Here is a 22,749-nt window from a genome sequence, read left to right as displayed (position 1 = left end):
TAAGCTTTAGCAAGAGTTAGACTTTTAAGCATTTATTAAGGAGAATAAGAATTTGGTAAAGAGAGAGAGAAAGGCCTAGATTCCTATCTATTAAAGGGAGAGCACATTTCTAGCTCCCTTCTCCACCAGAGTCCAGAGGAAAGAGCGCGAGACTGAGCGCCAGTCTCTTCCTCCCTCCTCCCACTAGCCCGCATCACTTCCTGACGCCAAAGAAAAGACTCCTGGTCTTGCCCTCAAAGACCTTTGCTTCATGGGCGGAACTCTTCTACAGTAAGTCTCCAGCAGGTGGCGTCATTCCAATCGTTACATCACTCAGGGCCAGTCAGGTGTGGTCTCCAACCAATCACCCTTAAGTAGGTACTTAGTTTCTCAGTCTCACCCAATTCAAACAATACTAAATTGGGGCAGCTAGGTGGCGCAGTGGATAGAGCACTGGCCCTGGAGTCAGGAGGACCTGAGTTCAAATCCGGCCTCAGACACTTAACACTTACTAGCTGTGTGACCCTGGGCAAGTCACTTAACCCCAATTGCCTCACTAAAAGAAAAAAAAAAACCACAATACTAAATCAATCCTCAGGTGGGACCCCTGGGCATCTGTCAAAGCCCATTATTTTATCACACTAGACAGCTCATTCTACCTTGGACAGATCTAACTATTAGTTGTTTTTTTTTTTAATCATAAAAGTATTTTGTTATTTTCCAGTTACATGTAAAGATAGTTTTCAACATTTGTTTTCATAAGATTTTTAGTTCCAAATTTTTCTCCCTCCCTTCTTTCCCTCCCCCTCCCGACAAGACAGAAAGCAATATCATATAGGTTATATATGTATAATCACATTAAACATATTTCTGCATTAGTCATGTTGTGAAAGAAGAATGAGAGCAAAAGGGAAAAACCTCAAAAAACGAAAAAACAAAAACAAAAGTAGAAACAGTATGGTTCAGTCCGTATTCAGAATCCACAGTTCTTTTTTCTGGATGTGGAAAACATTTTCCATCATGAGTTCTTTGGAATTGAGAAGAGTGAAGTCTATCACAGTTGATCATCACACAACGTTGCTGTTACTGTGTACAATGTTCTCATGATTCTGCTCACTTCACTCAGCGTCAGTCCGCTTAAGTCTTCCAGGTTTTTCTGAAATCTGCCTGCTCATCATTTCTTAGTAAGGTTTTCTTAACAACAAACGTCCATGAACCATTTTTTTTGGTGTGTAATTTCTACATATACTATTCTACCCTCTGGATCCAAATAGAGCATATTTAATCCCTTCTCTACTTAATAGTATAGTACTTGAATGCAGTTTTCACATCTCCCCTGAGTATTCTTCTCCAGTCTAAACATACCTGGTTTATCTAAAGAGCCCTGTTCAGTCATCTGAGCTCAAGGAAAGCAACTCAAAGCAGAAGAGGCAGTGAAAGCTGTGAGCTCCAGCCTCAGGCTCACCTAGATGATTACATGCTGTAGCTGCCACGAGTTTTTCCTGATTTTTTTTGGGGGGGTACCCAAGACTTTTATTAACGACCCCACCCCGAGGAAGGAGCCACAGCTTGGGGGACATGACTGCAAAGTTTGATCGTGCTCCGTCCTGGATGCTCCGGGTCCCTGTGGACAGACAGCTTGTCACGGCGAGTCCTGCGCGGGCGTCCTCAAGCCCACTGCTTCTTAAGTTCTCCCACCACCTGCCCGGGCTCAGGGAACTTCAGTTTCCGCTGGGGGGCCCTTCTTGATCCCGCTCCAGAGCTCCGCTCGGCTGCCCTCCGGCCGCTGCAGCGTCACCTCAAAGCTGCTATGGCGGCGTTTGCCGGGGTTCAGCAGCACGGGCAGCCCCGGCGGGTGAGATGCAGCGCCTGGCCCACGGCCTCCGCGTGGCGCGTACACGCGTCAGCTTCGGCAGTGCTTGATGACCATGCGGGCCTCTCCCGCGCCCGCATCGCCGCCCTGGGCCAGCTTCTCCAGCTTCTTGACTTCCCCGTCCTCCATCACATCCGCCTAGCTCTTCCTCCCGCGAGGAGCCGTGGCGCCCGGGGCGCTGGGAGGCGAGAGGGGACCAAGCACAGATGGCCAAGCCGGAGTCCCGCGCCGCTGAGCTCAGTGACCCGGAACTCGAGTGCCCTGATTTTAATTTTTTTGTGTGTGTGAGGCAATTGGGGTTAAGTGACTTGCCCAGGCTCACACAGCTAGTGAGTGTTAAGTGACTGAGGCCAGATTTGAACTCAGGTCCTCCTGACTCCAGGGCTGTTGCTCTAGCCACTGCACCACCTAGCTGCCCCTGCCGTGAGCTTTTGAAGAGAAGAAAGGATCAGTTCCTTTCCTTCCAATAGAAAGTCTAAGACATGCTGGGTTCAAGCCAAATGTTTGGAAAAGAGGCATGAGAGAGTGAGAACAAAAGTTGTCTCTCCCCATAAAGTCTAAAAGTTGGGCTGTTCTTGCTGCTCAGTTGGCAATTCTCTTTGTCAAAGTGTCCCTTCCAAATCCCAGGTGATGGTGGAGAGATGGCAATTGGGTACTGTGGTGTTTAAAATATAAATGTAGGTTCTAATCTGTCCCCCAGTTTTGGCGGTGTGGTAAAAATTGTTTATGGTATAGATAATGTCGCAAGTTTTTAGCTGAATCATGTGCATGTTACTGAGCAGCATTTGAAGGTCCTCCCCTTTTGGGGGAGGAAAAACTGAACACCAGACCTCCCCTTTTGGGGGAGGAAAATGCCACCAGAAGGGAGGCAACTTCCGGTAGGCGGTGTGTGTTCAAAAGTTCTCGCTCTTTTGGCCTGGCAAGCAGTCTGGTGGTGTCCTGGAGCAGGTGGTGGCACATGTTTTGCTCTGTTATGGGCGACTGCCGTTCTAAGGAGTAACTGTAGACTGACGGGGTTGGTGAGTTTAACCCTAAATTCCTTTGAACTAGCTTAATTGGGAACACTCTGGGATTGCACAGGCTAAGCTTAGAGTTAAGACTATTTATCTATATTTCTACTTCCTTATTTCCTTAATTGGTTTCACCTTTGTGGTTTAATTAATTCCCAAGTAATAAAACCTGATCATTTATGAACTAAAGCTCACAGGCTCCTTTTCTTATTGTCCTGGGAGGAATATATGAAAAGGAAAGTTCAAAGGGGAGATTAAACCTAAAAGAGTCCCTCATATTTCTGGGACCCCAATATTAAGGCAAGTCACCCAAATAATGCTCCGTATTACAAGACAAGAGGAACCCTCCTTTTTCTCCCTCCCCTGCCACGCTGGTTCCTCAATGAACAGAGAGAGAATCCTCCACTTCCTAGTTCCTCTCTCCCTCCCCAAAAGGGGAGGTCCTTCAAGCTAATTGGTTGAGAGTGGTCTCCTGCTGACTTCAGTAGTCCACAGCCTCTGAGAATATGTCACTCGGGGTCAGCCAGGTATGGTCTCCATCCAATCACCCTTAAGTAGGTACTCAGTCAGTTTCTCAGTCTCACCCAATTCAAACAATTCTAAATCAATCTTCACGTGGGACCCCTGGGCATCTGCCAAATCCCATTATTTTATCACAGTACCAACAAGTGGTTACACAAGAGACCAGAACACATATCTTTCCAGAAGTGTCCAGAGTCCAGGTCCAAGACTAGAGTAAGCCAAAGTCTTGCTCAGTTCCAGATGCTTTTGCTGGTATTTGCTGGCAATCTTGCTGAGCTGTGTCCCCCAAACTGGCCCAAACCAGCCTTGTGGTCAACTGTTCCTGCAAAACATACTGCTTCTACATCCACCTATTCCTGGGAGAGTTTGTTCATTCTTTTCCCCAAATCCCTTCCTGAACCTCCCCTTTGTGGTTTTCAAGCATAAATCTCCCTTACCTTTCCTAGGCTATGGGCTCCTTTGTACCTTGTATGGGGGAGCATTTGTACTAGTGTCTGATTTTTCTCCTAATAAAACTTCTGCTTTCAACCTAGCTTGGACTCCTCTTTATTTTGAGTGGTGGGTTTCACCCAATTGACAAAGATAAAGATGGCTAAGAATCACTTCTTAGGACCATCTACAAACTTTGGTTTAGTTATTGGCATTCTTGACGTGAGATCTTTGTCCAGTGACCAACAAATTGCATGTGCTACTGGAGAAACTGAACTGTAACAGTGTTGATATTCCTTATAAATGAAATTTTGATAATCTGTATAAATGAAGCAAGAAGATAGAAGGAAGTTGGATCCCAATGGAAGGATGGCCCACAAGTTCTTCCTGGTGAGGGAAATAAGAATCAGTTTTATCCTGTGCCCAACCAAAGACAAGCAAGAAAATATCTGGGATCTTTGCTCATGTTGTATTGCAAAGCTCATGATAAGTATTTGCAAGAAGACCACCATGAAAATAATTAATTGCAGCTCAATTGATAAGCAGAGAGATATAACAGCCAGAGGCAATACAGGTTTAGATCAATCTTGTGGAGAAGGATAGAAGTAAATTATGAACAGGATCATTTTCATGAAGCAGAGAGAAGCAGTAGATGGTAAAGTCAGCAAGCAAGTCATCCCAAAGGCATTTATGGGCAAAATGGGAATTAAGACAACAAATAGAGGAAATATGGCAAAGCTCTGTAAACATTTTTGCAGCAAGCTCTTTCCCCCATAAAGGAAAATGAAGCTTCCATACTTGGATTATTATTTGTCCTTCCTTCTCGAAGAAGACCATGACATTCAGATGTGATGTCATGGCTTGCAGTGAATTGGATTTAAGTGAAGGAGGGCTGTGCAAGGTCACCAGCCTCACTCTCTCCTCCAGATCCATCTGGGTCCAGTGGCAAGATATACATCAGGACAACTGGAGATGGTCCTGGATGTTTAAAGCAATTGGGGTTAAGTGACTTGCCCAGGCTCACACAGTTAATAAGTGTCAGAGGTGAGATTTGAACTCAGGTCCTCTTGACTCCAGGGCCAGTACTCTATCCACTGTGCCACCTACATGCTCCACTTGGATTAGTATATCAAAGCCCCAGACCTGCTTATAGATGAGGTAGAAATGGTGATGAAGAGAACAAAGACAGGCACAGTGGCTGGATTGGATCAAATGTACATAGAAGAGATCCATTCTGGAGGTCACCTTCAGTGAGGGCACTGAAGGATCATCTGAAAAGGTGTCTAGATCCCAAAGGCATGGGAAAAACATAACAATAATAGCTAGCATAGAAACTAAGTGATATACCCAAAGTCACACAGCTAGTAGGTATCTGAGGCTGTATTTGAACTCAGGTCCCTGACTCAAGGTCCAGCCCTCTATCCACTGCACCACCAAGCTGCCTCTGAACCTCCTATGAATAAAATGGTGACAGAGAGGACATCAGCAACTGCTGATCTTTCCCATATGTATGATACTTTTATGAAAATAATGCACAAATACATTAAAGACATCCTTAATGGTAGGGAACAGTTTTCCCCAAATAATATTTCCAGAGTAGATCATAACTTTACCATTACACAATTGACCAAATGATGTAGACTTTAAGGTTTCATCTTGTTTATGGTGTTTGACTCTCTTTAAAAAAATTTGATTTGGTAGAACGAAAATACCACTTTATAGCTCTCTTCCAACAAGGCATATCCCATGCAAATATCAAAATTATTTGATACTCTGTGCAAGTACGAACAACAGAGATTACCTTGTTCACCTGTCATCTGATTATCAATACCAGGTAAAGCATAAAACAGGATAATAGAGTCACTAAAGATACATGTCACTGTCATTTGTAGACCCAAAGCAGATCCAGTTTGAAGAGGGATTCCCTATAGGACATCATTATCATAATAGCTTGCCTTTATATGGTGCTTTAAGGTTGACAAAGTACTATACAAATATAATCTTTTCCCTCCTTGAAACAATCTGGGGAAGTAATAGCCAGGGTATTATTATCCCCTTTCTACAGACGAGGGAACTGAGACATACAGAAGTCAAATGACTTTCTCAGGGTCATGTAGCTAGTGTCTGAGGTGTCCTGATTTGACATGCATGCTCTATCCATTGAGCCAGATAGCTGGCAAAGTCCTCCAAATTCTCCCTTTTAAAGATTACAATGTGCCAATTAAATCAAATCATGGAATGTTTCAGGGTTTCCTGAATGAGATCTGTGACCACTCAAGTTTGGCCTAATTAATTTTTTCTTTTCTTTTCTTTTCTTTTCTTTTCTTTTCTTTTCTTTTCTTTTCTTTTCTTTTCTTTTCTTTTCTTTTCTTTTCTTTTCTTTTCTTTTCTTTTCTTTTCTTTTCTTTCCTTCCTTCCCTCCTTCCTTCCTTCCTTTCTTTTGAAGGGCAATGAGGGTTAAGTGACTTGCCCAGGGTCACACAGCTAGTAAGTGTCAAATGTCTAAGGCCAGATTTGAACTCAGGTCCTCCTGAATCCAGGGTCAGTGCTTTATCCACTATGCCAACTAGCTGCCCCCTGGCCTAATTAATTTTTTTTCTGTTTAGAATTTTATTTTCCAAAATACATGTAAAAACAAATTTTGACATCAATTTTTAAAAACTTTGTGTTCCAACTTCTCTTCTTCCCTTCCTTCCCACCCCCGCACCCCCAAGAACTCAAACAATTCAATGTAAGTTATACATGAATAGTCATGAAAAACATCCCCACATTAGCTAGGTTGTGAGAGAAAACAGATAAAAACAAAACTTCAGATTAAGGAATTATCAAAAAAATGTGTTTCAATTTGTTTTCAGATACCATCAGTTCTTTCTCTGTAGATGGATTACAATTTTCATAAGTCCTTCAGAATTATATTGGATCATTACCTTGCTGAAAATAACCACATGCTTCCCAGCAGATCATCTTACACTATTGCTGTTATTTTGTATATAGTACATTTCACTCTGCTTCAGTTCATGTACATCTTTCCAGGTTTCTCTGATAGCATCCTGTTCTTCATCATCATAACTTTTATATAGTACCTTAATCTTGACAAAGAATTTTCTTCACAATAGCCCAGCAAAGTAGGTACCATACATTTTTTCATTATAGTCTCCATTCTATTCCTTTACCATGATATTTACTCTATTTTCTATCTTCTTTTATCCTATTCCTCCTCAAAAATGTTTTACTTCTGACTGCCCCCTCCCCTGCTCTGCCCTCCTTTCTTTCACCTTTCCTTCCTTATCCTCTTCCCCTCCTACTTTCCTGTAGGTTGGTCTAATTATCTTTAAAGGATCATACCCTTGATCTTGCCATCACCCACAGATGTACTACCTCCATGTTCAAGAATTCCCTGTCTCACATTTTACAGAAAAAATTGAGGCCATTCACCATGAGCTCCCTTTTCTCCCCTCTTCCTCATCTATCACATTCTCTGCTTTTCCCCTGTCTCACCTGATGAAGTGGCCTTCATCCTTACCAAGGTTCTACCTTCACAAGTGATCCCATTCCATTTCATCTCTTCCAACAGGTCATCCCTCTGTCATCCTCGCTCTTATTTTCAATCTCTCCCTCTCCACTGGTTCATTTCCTACTGCCTACAAACACACCTCTGTCTCTCCCTCATCTTGAAAAAGCCCTCACTTGATCCTTCCCTGTTAACTGTTAACCTGTAAACTATCCCTGTTATCTATTGTCCTTCCTGTATCTCTTCTACCCTTTGTAGTGAAACTCCTTGAAAAGACCATCCACAAATGAGCCTTCACTTTCTGTCCTTTCACCCTGTTCTTAACCCCTTACAATCTGGGGTCCAATGAAACTGCCCTCTCCAAAGTTACTCATAATCTCTTAGATGCCAAAACCAATGGCCTTTTCTCAACCCTCATCCTTCTTGACCTCTCTACAGCCTTGGACACCATTGATTACTCTCTAACCCTTGATATTCTCTCCTCTCTAGGTTTTCAGGCCAAGCCCCAGCCCCCGTTCTCCTACCTCTCTGATCACTCCTCTGTCTCCTTTGTTGACTCCTCCTCCAAATCATGCCCTCCCTTAGGGCTCTGTCCTGGGTCCTTTTCTCTACTCCCTCTATTCTACTTCACTTTATGATCTCATCAGCCCCCATGGATTTAATTGTCATCTCTGCTGATGACTCTCAAAACCATCTCTCCTGCCCCAGTTTCTTTGCTGACCTTCAATCTAGCATCTCCAACTGTCGTTCAGACATCTTGAACTAGACATCTAGTAGACATCTTAAACTCAATATGTACAAAATGAGGGGCAGCTAGGTGGCTCAGTGGATAAAGCACTGGCCTTGGGTTTAGGAGGACCTGAGTTCAAATCCAGCCTCAGACACTTGACAATTACTAGCTGTGTGACCCTGGGCAAGTCACTTAACCCCCCAATGCCCCACAAAAAAAGAAAAGAAAAGAAAAGAATATGTACAAATGGGATTCCTTCTCTTTTCCTGTAAACCCTCCTCCACTCTACCTTCCCTGTCACTGTAGAGGGCAACAGCATTCTCCCAGTCCCTCAGGTCCAAAGTTTAGGTGTTATCCTCAACTCCTCACTGTCTCTCACCATGCCGCCCTGCCCCCCATATCCAATATGTTGCCAAGGCCTGTCAATTTCACCTTTGTAATATCTCTCAAACATGCTTCCTTGTCTCCTCAGACCCTTGCCCCCATTCTGGTACAGCTCTCATCACCTCATGCCTGGATTATTGCAATTAGCTTCTGGGGGTCTGCCTGTCTCAAGTCTCTCCCTGCTTCAGTCCATCTTCCATTCAGCCGCTAAAGTGATTTTCTTAAAGTGCTGGTCCAACCATGACACTACTCCAGTGGCTCCCAGTTGCCTCCAGGAACAAATACAAAATGCTATCCAGTGACACTGGCCTCCTGGTTGTCTCACAAACAAGACCCTCCATCTTTTGGCGCTGGACATTTTCTCTGTTTCCCATGCCTAGAATGTTCCCCCTCCTCAACTCTGCCTACTGATTTCCCTGGCTTTGAGTCTCAACTAAAATCCCATATTTTATAGGAAGCCTTTCCTGACACTTCTTAATTGTAGTGCCTTTCCTCTGTTAATTATTTCCTATTTATCCTTTATATAGATTTGTTTTGTAGATATTTGTTTGTATGTCATTTCCCTATTAGATTGCAACCTCCTTGAGGGCAGGGACTATCTTTTACCTTTTTTTGGTATCCCTAGCACTTAACACAGTGCCTGACACATAGTAGGTACTTAATAAATACATTTGATTGATTTGTTAATAGGAAAAACCAAGTCAACGAAGAATGAAGAATGCCTATCGTCCAGATTATGATATGCAGTTAGATGGGCAATGTGTATGTGTATGCATATACACACATACATATATATTTTATATAAATATATTACAATACATACACACATTTATATATTATAATATGTAATATACACATGATAATATATCCATATTTTTGTATTATAAGATATGTTTGTATCTCAGCCAAAAATAGCCCATAGCCAGTGAGGTCTGTTCAGATTTAAACAAGAAGTGGGGAGGAGGCTGGATTTCCTTTAGGAAATCCTATAGCTCCTTTAATGACCCCAAATGTCTTGGAACAAAGGACCATCCCTTGGAGGACACAGTTCACGCTTTTGTAGTCTCGAGTTCCCTCTAGTGGACAATAGGATGGTAACTGCTTGCTAAGAGACCTGGGCTGGTAACTTAAGCAGAGCAGTTTTGAATTCTGAGTGAATTCAATCCCCTTGGCTTGATTTTTACCCATGCAACAACCCATCCTAAGCTAATACTTTATGTAAGCATCACATCACTGGTAAAAAAAAAAGTCCACACATACAAATTTATGACTGGAAAAGAATGGGGGGGTGGTTATTTGGCTAGAGTGAGATGGACAGTCAGGTGTTCCACTGAGGCAATAGCTGACATTTACCCTCATGACATTTACCCTGGGTTCATTACTCTGGGATTGTCAGTCTTTCTCCTAGGGGAATTAGGGTCCCCCAGGCTTTATTCCACTCCCATCTCAGACCCTGGAGCAACAAATCCACCTTTGGCTCTAGTTTAGGAGGAAGTAAAAGAAGTATCCAGCATATAACAAAATTAGGTATGGAACTGGAACATAGAAAATGGAATGCTGAGCAAGAATCATAGAATTATTAGAACAGAATCCAATGACTTATTACTACTAGTATAATTCAAGCTATGTTGGGGGTTGAGCAAGAATCATAGAATGATTAGATCAGAATCCAATGACTTATTACTACTAGTGTAATTCAAGCTATGTTGGGGGCATAGTTTTCTTTTTGAGGCTGCTAATTATCCATCTTTAATTTTACCTCTACTTATAGTCCAATCAAAGCAGTCTGGTTTTTCTTCCACGCTCCCTCTTTGCCTCCTTCCTTTTCTTCATTTCTCTGTGTCTCTGTGTTTGTGTCTCTCTCCCCCTGGTTTTGTCTCTGATGACCATCTTCTTACTGATCCACTATTTCTATTGATGCTAAACCTGAAACTACTCTTGTAGCCTCTGCTACTTCTTCCCAGTATTCATGACTCCTTCCAGGCTCACAAAATCGATGCTGGAGGAAAGGAAATACACACACACACACACACACACACACACACACACACACACACACACAAAGAGGCAAGGCAGCCCCGGCTTCCTGGACAGTCCCAGCTAGTGGAGTCTGTATAGTGTGTGTGGAGCAGGGAGCTGAGAGTGCGGGGCACCAGCTTTGACAGGGTATTGGTGAAATTAAAAAAAAAATACTGTTCTCCAGGTTTGGGGCACAAACCTGGCATGAACAATTTTATGAATTAAAATTATTCTAATCTAAGTATTTTTTCTGTTTAGAAAGAGAATCATCCAAGCAGACACACTCCTCATGTATTAGACATATCTTCTCTTAACAAAAGTCATTTTAGGTCACAATTTAGTTATCCCTTCCACATTGAGACTTTTCCCTATTGTGGTTTCAATATATCGTAGGTTGGCATAGGAAATCAAATGGAAGGAAGCCACATGCATATATATATATATGTGTGTGTGTGTATATAAATATAAATATAAATATATATAAACATTTAAAAACTCTATAACCATTAGGCCTTCTTTTCTGGTATGAAGGGAGGCCAACAATTTTTATGTGGATTTTCCAGATCACAGGGACACTGTATCCCTAACCCCCACAATGTGGAAGGGATAAACTGTATAGGATCCTTTGGGGGGGGCAGGGCAATGAGAGTTAAGTGACTTGCCCAAGGTCACACAGCTAGAAAGTGTCATGTGACTGAGGCTGGATTTGAACTCAGGTCCTCCTGAAACCAGGGTCAGTGCTTTATCTACAGCACCACCTAGCTGCCCCCACGGTATAGGATCCTTGAAGAAAGAATATTTCACAGTCCAGGATGAACAAGGATTCAGAGTGTCAGTAAGAATTCAGTTAATGGTTTGCTTCATCAAACAGAAAAATAATCATCTAACTTTTGGCATGCCCTTGGAGACTCATTTTCCTAAAACCATTTAATGACTCTCTGACCATTCCTTTTCAGTTGGTCAAACGTGAACTCAAGAAATACTTTCCATTAAAGTGATCAAGGATGTTCCCCTTATTCTGATCATTACCCAAATATCTTCAGAGCCTGGGAATAAACCAATGGTATTAACTAGATTAAGGTATTTTCTGTTCTGAGTCTGTTTATTGCTGTTGTTCAGTCCTTTTAGGTGTGTCTGATTCTTAGTGACCCCATTTAGGATTTTCTTGGCAAAGATACTAGAGTACTTTGACATTTCCTTCTCCAGCTCATTTGGTAGTGAGGAAACTGAAGCAAAGAGGATGAAGTGACTTGTCCAGGGTCACACAGCCCTTAAGTGTCTGAAGCCAGATTTGAACTCAGGAAGATGAATCTTCCTGACTCCAAGCCTGGCAGTTGATTCACTGTCTCACCTAGCTACCTTAATTCCTAGACCATTTATTTATACCTTTATTCCTGTCCATTTGTACTCCTTCCTAAAAGAAAGAGTTAGGTCGAGTTAGAGAAAAAGGATTTAGTGGAGGGTGGTTGTTTCCTGAGAAGGTTAAGTACTGATAATGATTCCTTTATTTTGGCAAAACAGGAAAGGACTTTAGACTGGAGAAAGACTTATTTTGGAGTATTTTCAATTGTAACAAGAGGAAACTTTTGAAGAAGGGAAGGAGCCTTGCTCCCCCTATCCCATCTGGAATCACATTTTGAATTTTTTTTTTGAATTTTCAATTTTTTGGGCAGGGCAATGAGGGTTAAGTGACTTGCCCAGGGTCACACAGCTAGCAAGTGTCAAGTGTTTGAGTCTGGATTTGAACTCAGGTCCTCCTGAATCCAGGGCCGGTGCTCCATCCACTGTGCCACTTAGCCGCCCCCACATTTTGGACTCTTAATGGCTGCCGCTCAAGAGAACTGCAAGGTGGTGCAGTGGATAAAGCACCGACCCTGGATTCAGGAGGACCTGAGTTCAAATCTGGCCTCAGACACTTGACACTTACTAGCTGTGTAACCCTGGGCAAGTCACTTAACCCCAATTGCCTCACAAAAAAAAAAAAAAAAGAGAGAGTTGCAAGTTGGAAGCTCCCTCCTCTTCTGCTCCTGGTACAATACCCCAAGGTACCAGCTTTTCTAGCTCAGTTGGGGAGAATTGAATGAGGACTCAAATATGGCCCTGAATCGGGCAGAGCATTTCACGTTGTTTCCACCCAGTCCTCAAGAGGCAGGCAAAATGTCTACTTGCCGTTCTTCATACATGAAACTTCATTTCCTGTCTCCATGCCTTTGCACTTGTCATTTCCAACACCTGTAAAGCTCTCTCTCTCTCTTTGTTTCTACCTCTTGACAACTCTGGTTTCCCTCAAGACTTGGTTCAAATTGGTCTTCTCAAAGAGGTCTTTCTTATCAACTCCAGCTGGTAGGGCCTTCCTTCACCAAAGGTATCTTCCTTCTGCTCCTTATATACCTACTTATTTCCATCATGTTTCCCACATTAGAATGTAAGCTTCTTGAGAGCAGGGATTGTTTCTATATTTCAGTATAATGGCAAGAACACAAGCTCTGGATTCAGAGGACCTGGATTCAAATCTTAATCGAACGAGGCAGCTAGGTGTTCAAATCTGACCTCAGATACCTGACACTTACTAGCTGTGTGTTCCTGGGCAAAAAAAAAAAAAAAGAAAAGAAAAAAAGAAAAAGAAAGAAATCTTATTCTAATTCTTATTACCTCTGCAACCTCTTGGAGAGAAGGCAGAAAGCACCTGGTAAATTTAAACCTTGCTTCCTCTTTGCTTTCAGGAATTCTTCCTATCTTCCCTCCTTTCCCAAGGAGGAATTGACAGAAAAAAATGTCTTTGTTTTTGCCCTTGACTTTGTTGATTTCCCAATGTGCAGTCTGGATCCTTAATTAATGAACAGGCCTTGGCTCTTTTCCCCAGAACTGACAAGTGTAAAGAAAGGCAGATCTTCTGCTCCAAGGGCCCTCACTGCCTCTGGAGATGGGAAGGCAGACATTGTGTATCTTACCACAGGTATATTCATATCTGATTTTAGAAGAGGCCATTGAAGAATAAGTCTTAAATCTCTGAAAAAAACCCAAAACAAAACAAATCCAACAACCTATTTTGGGCAAGTCACAACTTCTCTGGGTCGTTTCGACATCTATAAACTGAGAGGGACAAGAGGGCCTCTGGAAGAATGTCCCTCGTTTCCTATCTGTGACCGTAGGCAAATCATCTCCCTTGTCTTAACAAGGAGTAAAGTGGGCCCGTTTCTTTACCTGTATGAGTTGGTGTTTAAATTAAACATCCTTTCTGGTTTTTAATCCTATGGATACTTATAGCAACCAGGGCCCTCCTATAACTAAACTGGAAGCTCCTGGGGGCGGTGCCCGCACCTTCTTATTTGCATCCCTCTCCCCCAGGGCCTAGCAGACCTCCTAGCGCTCAACAGTTAGACAATAGAGCTCCCTGAGCTGGGTCAGGACGAGTGAGATGAAACCCAGCAAGGGCAGGTTCTTACTCTGCCTGGGATGCTGTCAGCGAGGTAGGTGACGAGGGGGTGTAGGTGTGCACAAGGTGGTTGGGGGGTGGTAGTGGGTTCTTCCCCCCAAGGAAGTTTGCTTCACCACTGGAACCCGAGTGAATGATAACGGGTGATGGGGGTTGAGACGTGGTAAGTCTGGGGTAGAGTCCATCTCCCAATTAAATGACCACTGCTTTACACCCTTCTTTGGAGCCTCCTGACCCAAAGCCCACCTCAAAACCTTTGCCCTCTTCTTACTGCTGCTGGGGAGGAGAGAGAGGGAGCAGAGGAGGGTTTCCCAGAACTCACATGGGCTACACTTGGCATTCCCTAACCCTAGGATATTCCCACCACTCTCCTGCTTCACTCCTATACACATACTGGGTCATCTAGCCAATCTCTGGTGAGCCTTCACACGGCCCAAGGCCAGCCTTGTCCCCCATCCAAAACAACTGGCCACCCCACTCCTCATGGCTGTTCCAAACCTTCTCTTCTCTCCTTAAACCGGATCTTCTCCAGGGTTGTCAGTAGGGAACTTTAAAAAAACCCACACCACACTGGACTTGAATCATGTCCTCTCCCATTCCTTCTCAGCCAAACTCCAGATATCTCTACACTTCCAGGTTCTCACCTCATCCCTCCCATTACCAAATGCCCCCTTGAACACCCCTTCTAGTGGTTTCTCTGGACGCTCATCCTTCTTGGCTTCTGTAGCACCCCTTCCTTTCGAAGACTCATTCCCTTCTAGGTTTTGGGGATGCTGAGCCCTACTGGTTCTTCCTCCACATGCCCATGATTGTGGGCCTCTCTCAAGGCTTCATCCGGGGCATCTTGCACGGTGATCTCATCAGTTCCCATGGGCTCGGATCTGGTTCTAACCTCTCCTATGATATTGTTTCCCATCAACTGCTTTTTGGATACCTCAAACCAGAGAGCCTGCAAGCACCTCAAACTCAACATGTCCAAAATAAACTATTTTTCCCCCCAAACCTTAACCTTTTCCCATTTCTAAATTACTGTTGAAGACCCCAGCTTCATGAGGTTAACCAAAGGCCTGGACTTTCAGCTGCACCCCCCCCTCCCCCCCGCCAGCTTCTCTCCTGGAGGGGCTTCAGGGACCACTCATTTTGTTGTAATCACTCCATTTGAATGATGTGGCTAGTCAACACCCCCCCACCCACCCCCATGGATTGACAGCTCCAGCAGGCAGACCCAAAGCCAGATACAGAGACTCAAGGGTCTCTGGGGGCCACATGACCTTTCCAATCCTCACCGTGGCTCAATCACCCACCTATTCTACTCCTGGTGGGGCTAACAGAGGTGAGAGGGCTGGGAACACTTTTATTGGTTAAAGTCTGAAACACTGCTTGTGGTGCCCACTGGGGCCTGGAAGCTTCCTGATTCACCAGCAGGAAGCTCTCCCTGGTCTCCAGGGTCCTCTGAGTGCTCGAGAACTGGTGGAGATGGGGAGAGGGAGGCCAACCGACTGCTAGGACAGAAAGCGTTTAACACTGGCCATGAAGTCCTGGGGTTGGTCGGCATGGATCCAGTGGCCGGCCCCTGGGATAGACAGGATCTGGGCTTGCGGGAACAGACGCTTGATCTCAGGATGGTGACTCGGCCTGTAGAGGTAGAGTGGACATTGAGAGAGAGGCACAAAGGGAGATGAATGTCCCTCCCCCGCCCCCCACCCCCTCTCCCTGGCCCAGCCTTACTGGATGAATTCGGAGTTAGCACCACTGAGGAAGAGTGTGGGCCCAGGGTAGGATTTCTGGAGCCGGGGGAAGTCCATGATCTTGTCCATCTGCTGGGTTAGCGCCTCGACGTTGACCCTCCACATGAACTGCCCGTTGGTTTTCACCAGATTGGTGAGGAGGAACTGCCGTACAGCGACGTCCTGGGGGGCAGGCGGCCTTAGCTGGCACACTCCCCTGGACTCCTGGTTCCTTTCTTCCCTCACTCTCGTGCCAGGCCCATGCCCACCCCCAGCTCAGTCTCTAACCAGGGACCTCCATCCTGGCTCAGCAGGCACCTGACTCTCCCAGCCCCGAGAAAAGGGCCATGGCTTTAGAGGTGGAAGGGATGTCAGAGTACAGCTGGCCCCCACCCCCTCCCTGTACAGATGAGCTGCCCCTGGCAGGAAGCACCAGAGGAAGGAGAGGGAGCCAGGTCCTCTGGTCTTTCCTGGGGGTCCCAGGGACTTTCCTTCTCTATTCTTCAGAGGACCGAGACCCCCTACTCTGCTGTAGGACAGCTTCGGTAGTGGTCTGCCCAACAGGTGTGGCAGGATTACCTTGATGATATGACTGAGCTGCTCGTGTGCCACTTTGCGGGCCTGAGAGAGGGGCAGCTCCTTGGGGATTTGCATGGACTTCATGGCTGCCAAGTAGGAAGAGAAGTCTGAGATGGCCGTGGTTGGCAACGGGCTGATATCCACCAAGATCAGGCGTTCCACCAGCTCTGGCTGCGGGAAAAGCCACCCCCAGGGTGACCTGCAGTGCCCTCGTGGGCGTCACTGAGGCAGGGCAGGTGGGGAAGGGAGGGAGCCCCACGGGCCAGAGGTAGAGGAGCCCGGGGCCATGTGCTGATGGTGCCCCTCCATCCAGAGCTGGGGTGATGTCAGAGCAAGGGCAGGAGGGCAAGTCTTAGCACTTGGACTGGAACTCTGAAGCCTCCCAGTGCTCGGGCACTGGACGCATCCTCTCATCCATTAGGATTCAGGAGGAAGAGATGCACAAAGAAAGCCTCACTCTATGCCCCGGATGCAACCCTCTTGTTCCTCCCATCTTCATCCCCTTCCAAAGGCTCCTCAGCTCAGGGACCAGACCAAGCCCTAGAACTTTCATCTCCTGACACTGGCCCTGGGCCCTCCCAGTCCTGACTGGTGGGTGCCCAGCCATGCAATAAGCATTGATTAAGTGCCTTCTGTTTACCCTGGATATCTTCTTCAACTTGGCTGCCTTGGGTATACCCTAGCTCTTCCTCCTCAGTCCTCCAGGGGGCTGTGATGGAAGACTGTTCCTAGGAGGGTCCCAAAATCTACTGCTCACATTCCGCCACTGCCACCCCTGTAACTTTCTGAACCAAAATGTCCCTCCCTGAACACCACTGATAACCCCCTCCTCCACCCCCCAAACCTTAGGATTCAAGGGCAGGCACTGTTCTGGCACAAAGTTAAGCATTTGATAATTCCTTCTCTCCCTACCTTGGTCCCTCCTTCCCTCCCCCTCCCCATGGCTCTCCTGGGCCCGCTCCTACCCTCTGCAGTGCCAGTATCATGGCTGTCTTGCCCCCCATGCTGTGTCCGATGAGGACGCAGGGGGCCAGGCCAAGCTGGGGCAGGAGGGCCTGAAGGTCGGCGCTCATGGCCTCATAGCTGGAATCAGGGCTGTGGGGGCTATCTCCATGGTTCCGGGCATCCACTGTCAGCACCTGGGGACAGAGACATGGAGCTGTCAGTTTCCCACATGAGGCCTCTCCCCACCTTGGAGAGGTTGGCCTGGGTACTGAGGCAGATGGGGGGGGGGGAGAGCAGACCCTGACAAGAGGTGGCAAGAGGTGACAAGAGGTGCCTGAGACCAGAGGAAGCAGGGACCCTGGGAGGGACTGCAGCATCCCAGAAGGAGAGCTAGAAGGGACCTCAAAGGCTCTCTAGTCAGTCCATTTTACAGATGAGGAGACTGAACCCTGAGAAGAAAGTTACTTCCAGATGGGTAGCAAGAAGTAAAGTCAGGATTTGAACCCTGGTCCAAACCAAGAGCATCAGGTACACACATATTATTAACAGGTGACATTTAAATAGCTTCAGGGTTTACAAAGCCCTTTACCTGCCTTAGGTGAGGGATTCTTCTTATTTTTTAGGGGAAACTGAAGCTCAGTGACTTCTCTTTGCTGAGGGTCCAAGGGGGGATACATGGTTCCTGTCCCCAGTTCTAGGGCCCTTCTCCCCACGTTCCCACCAGAACGTTCCCAGACCCAACTGGTCTGGCCCCAACCCCAACAGTCACAAAGAAGGAAAGAAAAGTTTTGGGGAGAAAACAGGCACCCCATCTGAGAAGCCCCTGTGGCCTTCCCCACCACCCCGCTTCCAAGGAGGGTTCCAGGCATTCTCAGGGAGCTGTTTCTGGGGGTCCCCCAATCACGGCACGTGGTCGCGGGGGTCTCGGTGCGCCCGCTCTCCGTGACCCTCGCCCATCACTGGGGTCCTCCTCACCTTCCTGCCCGTCTGCTGCCCCAGGGCCTTGGCGATGGACTGGAAGTTCATTTTGCTGCCAAACAAGCCGTGCAGGAAGACCAGGGGCGGGTGGGTGTCCTGGGAGTCCAGCAGCTTGTAGGAGAGGGGCACTGGCCTGGGGGGGGGGCGCGATGGTCCAGATCAGGGGGGCTGGGGGAGGAGGGGAGGGGTCTCATGGGGGGGCAGAGGAACCTGGGGATAAAGGCTGAATGAAGTGAGTGTGAGAACCCCAGAAGGGAGACGAGGGAGGGGGCCAAGGCGGGGAAGGGGGAGGCAGAGTGGGGGGCGACGTGGAAAGAAGAGTGGGGAAGGGACTCCTACCCGCCACCCCCTCCCGTGTCCCGGTGTCCTCGGCTGACCTGGGGCCGCTGCTCCCGTGCGCGGCCGGGGCCCAAGGGAGGCTGGGCCCCCGAGAGGGCAGTGGGGGCTCCAAGGCCACCCCCCAGAGACCCCTCCAGGCCCGGGTCCAGCGCCACATGCTCGGTGCCGCCCCCGACCCAGCTCCTAGAGCAACGTGACCCCGAGACGTTCAGAAGTTGCTGGGGCTCCCCGTGCCTCCCACGTGGTCCTACGCATGCGCTCTGCGCCCACTCCAAACCCCGCCCCCACCCCGCCTCCTTTCCTGCAGCCGGGACCGCCCTTCGTCCCTCTCTTGATCCTCCCTCCTCCAACCCACGCCCTACCTCGGAGAGCCCCGCCCCTAGCCCCGCCCTCTCCGTCCCTCGCTCCTCCCACCCGATGGGCCTGTTTCCTGCCGCCCTAGGCCCACCTTTCCCTCCTCCGCCTCCTCTCCGCCCCTTCCCTCTTTTTTTTTCTAATTTTTTTTTTAATTAAAAAAAATTCCCCCCCCCCTTCCCTCTTAACCCTTCCCTTTCCTTCTCCCTTTCCCCTCCCCCCTCCTCCTTCCCCTCGGTGGGGGGGCGGGGCACTCCCGGGACCCTGAGCTGCAGCCTGGGACCCAGCGCAGCCGGCCCCCAGGCTGTGGGCGGGGCCTCTGCTGCCTTAGAAATCACCTAAGGCAGGGTGGTGCAGTGGGCAGACCTCTGCGATCCCGGCTCTGCTCTAATCCAGTTTCTGATAATAACAGCTAATTTAAAAATAGTAGCAGCTCATTTTAATAATGTCTAGTTTTTATAGAGGGGCATTTAGGTGTTGCTAGTCCTTCAGTAAGAAGATCTGGGTTCAAATCCAGCCCCAAACACTTCCTAGCCGTGAGACCCTGGGCAAGTCACTTCACTCTGTTGACCTCAGTTTCCTCATTTGTCAAATGAGCTGGAGAAGGAGCTGGCCAGCTCCTCCAAGCGTCTCTGCCAGTGCGGTCCCAGAGTCAGACCCAACAGATAGAAGGTAGCCTCGGAGTGAAGGCACCAGCATTGAGGGGCTCCGGAAGGGGAGAGAGCGAGCATTTATATAGTGCCTACTATATGCCTTGCTCTGTGCTGAGCTCTTCACGTATATTATCTCTTTGAATCTTCACACTAACCCAGAGAAGCGGGTGTTATTATCATCTGCATTTTACAGTTAAGGAAACTGAGGCAGAGGTTAAGTGACTTGCCCAGAGTCACACAGCCAGTAGGTATCTAAGACTAGATTTGAACTCTTTTCTTCTTCGCTCCAGGCCCTGTGCTCTATCCATTGTAGATACAGGAAAGGCTTTTAATGCAGAACAACTTCCTCCTACTTTGGAGAAGCCTGGACCTCTCAGGGTTAATTAAATCCTTCCTGAAGGATGGAGGAGAGGACTTTTAATTTGAATGGACTTTGTTGGCGGGAAAGATTCTTGAGCCCAGGAGCTGATCAGTGCTCCCTGTGTAACCAATCTCCTGCCCAGTTTACCGCCATTACTTAAGCCAGAGGCGTGTAAGATTGGGTGCACCAATCAGGAGATAGATAGGATCTCAGAGGCCAGCTAGGTCAACCCCCTGATTTCCAGAACACCCCAGGGAGGTTCAGGGACTGGCCCCAGGTCACACTAGAAGTAAGGAGGAGAGCTAGGCTAGGACTGCCTTAAACCTGCCCCTCTCTCTTCACAGCCTTTCTATTACATTTTTATTCTTTGACCCAGGATGTAGCCTGTGACTCGGACCCAGCCAAGGGCCTGAGGTTAGGGGTGTGGTCCGAGCTCTGGCGCTAAGGATGCTGTATGCCGTCTGGGGCTAGGTGCAGCGTCTGGCCTTGAATTAGGCTCCATTCTCTGGCTTGGGTTTAGGGGTGGAGCCATTGGCCCCGACAGGATTCTTCTCTCTGAAGTCCAGCAGTTAGCCTTAAGGATCAGACCCTGGATGCTCGTTAGCACCAGAACTCTAACAAAGCAGCACCTTTGATCTGGGGCAGAATGCTTCCTGACTCAGTCTCCACACCTGTAAAACCCACCTCAGGCTTGCCGTGTGTGGAGGAGCCACCGGGTATTTTGTTTTTCATCTAGGGAGGCGTTTGAGGTCCCTGGAGAGGGACTCTCTTTAAACACGCCAGGTGGTGTTTTAATGAATTGTGGTTATCTCTATTAGGGAAGCAGACTTGCGCATCTGAGCCCAAATTTCATGAGGGTCTGAGGGCCCTGAGGAAGGGTGGTACTGCTGGTGAAAAGGTCAAGCTTGGTGGTTTATTGGCTTGGGGGGATGAAGGAAAATGAGGTGTCACGTGGATCAGCCTTGCTCTTGGAGACTCTCTAATTTCATCTCTCCCCCAGTGTGTGGAATCTGCTCTGTCGAGGTGGTTCTCTGGCCTCCACTTGGGGAGAATGGAAAGCCGCAGGCTCCCGAGTCAGAGACCCTGGGCTCCAATAACCCCTCTGATACTGATAGCTGTGTGACTCTGGGAGTTGTCAGACTATTGTACAGTATTTTAACCTCATGGTAGGCCTGGAAGAAAATATTTACAGATGAGGAAACTGAGGCAGAGTTTGTCCAGGGTCCCACGGCTAGTAAGGGCTGAGGTGGGATTTGAACTCAGGCATTCCTAAGTCCAAGTTCAGTGCTCTATTCACCTAGCAGAGATAGGGACAAGAAGACGACAACTGATCAGCTATGTCAAGTGAGTTGAAGGTGGTATCCAGATGGTGAGGCTGGGTGCCTGGGAGAATTATGGTACTCTCAACAATAATTTTTTAAAAATAGGAAGAGGGGGGGCAGCTAGGTGGTGCAGTGGATAGAGCACCAGCCCTGGATTCAGGAGGACCTGAGTTCAAATCTGGCCTCAGACACTTGACACTAGCTGTGTGACCCTGGGCAAGTCACTTAACCCCAACTGCCACACCAAAAAAACAAAAACAAACAAAAAATAGGAAGAGGGGGGCAGCTAGGTGGCTCAGTGGATAAAGCACTGGCCTTGGGTTCAGGAGGACCTGAGTTCAAATCCAGCCTCAGACACTTGACACTTACTAGCTGTGTGACCCTGGGCAACTCACTTAACCCTCATTGCCCTGCAAAAACCCAAAACAAAACAAAAAAATAGGAAGAGCGGAAGGGTTTGGGAGAAAAGATAATGAGCTCCATTTTGGACATATTGAGTTTTGAGATGGCAAGTTATTAACTGCCCTGAGCCTCAGTTTCCCCATTTGTAAGATGAGGAGTTTGGCCCAGATCACCTCTGAGGTCCCTTCCAGCTCTTCTCTGTCTGCATGAGCTGGGATTCTCTGGTCTAGTCCAAGGGTGCCTCTTGTAATTGGTCTGTGATCGGACATACTCCAGGATGTCCAATGCACACACAGCCAAGTCATTGTTGGTCTACCTTACCAGGGTCTCTATAAAACAACTGGGGTCAGACCTCCACGCTCAGGTTTTGTTTTTATTTTTTACACAAATATATATATATGTGGGTTGGAGGGTGGGGGGTGGTAATGGTACCCACTGCAGGTAATTGATCCAAACCAAGACATGGGAAGACACAAGAAAACTAAAGTGTTAATCACCTGTTATTATAACAAAAGCTAATAACCCAGACTCTGGTGGCAATGAAGACTGATTTGAGACCAGAGTCTGAGCCAGAGTGTGCCACATTCCACACACAAAGCAAACTCCAGGAAGGCACCTGCTGCTTCAGGCATTGGGTTGACCTCGGGGCCTCTGGTTATGTCACCTACTTTTAAAGAAGAGGCCCTTGCCTCTGGAAGAATTTCAAAAGCATTTACAAAGTAAACACAGCCAAGTTAAAAAACAAACCCTCGAATTTTTTAAGGGAAATGGGATGAACTGGAACAATCCACCCCCTGCCCAGTTAGTCTGGCCTCTGCAAGGAGGCGCCAAGGCCTCCATAGACAGTGCTATTGGGTGCGGACTCTTGACCTCTCCTGATTCCCTAGAATCAGAACTCATATCAAGGTAGGGTGTGTGCTTCTTGTCAAGAAAGGTCTTATCTATTCAGTTCACCAGAGGGACCAGAGAGAGGTGATCAGACACAGGGAACATCTCTTTATTAACTGAGGGAAGCCGACCTTCGTTTATTGCATATTATATTACCCAATCAAGAGAGGTGATGGGGCAGCTAGGTGGCACAGTGGATAGAGCACTGGCCCTGGAGTCAGGAGGACCTGAGTTCAAATCTAGCCTCAAACACTTGACACTTACTAGCTGTGTGACCCTGGGGAAGTCACTTAACCCTCATTGTCCTG

At 47.2% G+C, this 22,749-nt stretch overlaps 1 protein-coding gene and 1 pseudogene across 1 annotated transcript; both read right to left on the bottom strand.

The window, feature by feature from the left end:
* Positions 1 to 1,647: 1,647 nt before the first annotated feature.
* LOC122755305 lies at positions 1,648 to 14,764 on the bottom strand (annotated as a pseudogene).
* Positions 14,765 to 15,227: 463 nt separating this feature from the next.
* On the bottom strand, positions 15,228 to 18,701 carry LOC122755859 (protein ABHD11-like). Its single transcript, XM_044004746.1, has 6 exons — positions 18,500 to 18,701; positions 18,120 to 18,255; positions 17,165 to 17,338; positions 16,200 to 16,370; positions 15,622 to 15,803; positions 15,228 to 15,528 (listed from the first exon to the last, which is right to left on the bottom strand). The coding sequence occupies exons 1-6, from the start codon at positions 18,616 to 18,618 to the stop codon at positions 15,396 to 15,398; spliced, it is 915 nt and encodes a 304-aa protein (XP_043860681.1). The 5' UTR covers positions 18,619 to 18,701; the 3' UTR covers positions 15,228 to 15,395.
* Between the last annotated feature and the right edge of the window lie 4,048 nt (positions 18,702 to 22,749).

This window comes from Dromiciops gliroides, chromosome 4 (genome assembly GCF_019393635.1).
Source record: "Dromiciops gliroides isolate mDroGli1 chromosome 4, mDroGli1.pri, whole genome shotgun sequence".
NCBI lineage: Eukaryota > Metazoa > Chordata > Mammalia > Microbiotheria > Microbiotheriidae > Dromiciops > Dromiciops gliroides.
The sequence above is the reverse complement of the archived record's forward strand: the minus strand, read 5'-3'. Positions and strand labels throughout refer to the sequence as shown.

What these genes read in the sequence shown, in the direction of transcription:
- LOC122755859 (XM_044004746.1), bottom strand. Translation starts at nt 18,618, where the DNA reads ATGTGGCGCTGGACCCGGGCCTGGAGGGGTCTCTGGGGGGTGGCCTTG. An exon ending in AGCTCAGTCATATCATCAAG is followed by an intron (nt 15,804 to 16,199) that starts GTAATCCTGCCA and finishes CCTGCCCCCCAG; the next exon opens with GACGTCGCTGTACGGCAGTT. An exon ending in GCTAACTCCGAATTCATCCA is followed by an intron (nt 15,529 to 15,621) that starts GTAAGGCTGGGC and finishes CTACCTCTACAG; the next exon opens with GCCGAGTCACCATCCTGAGA.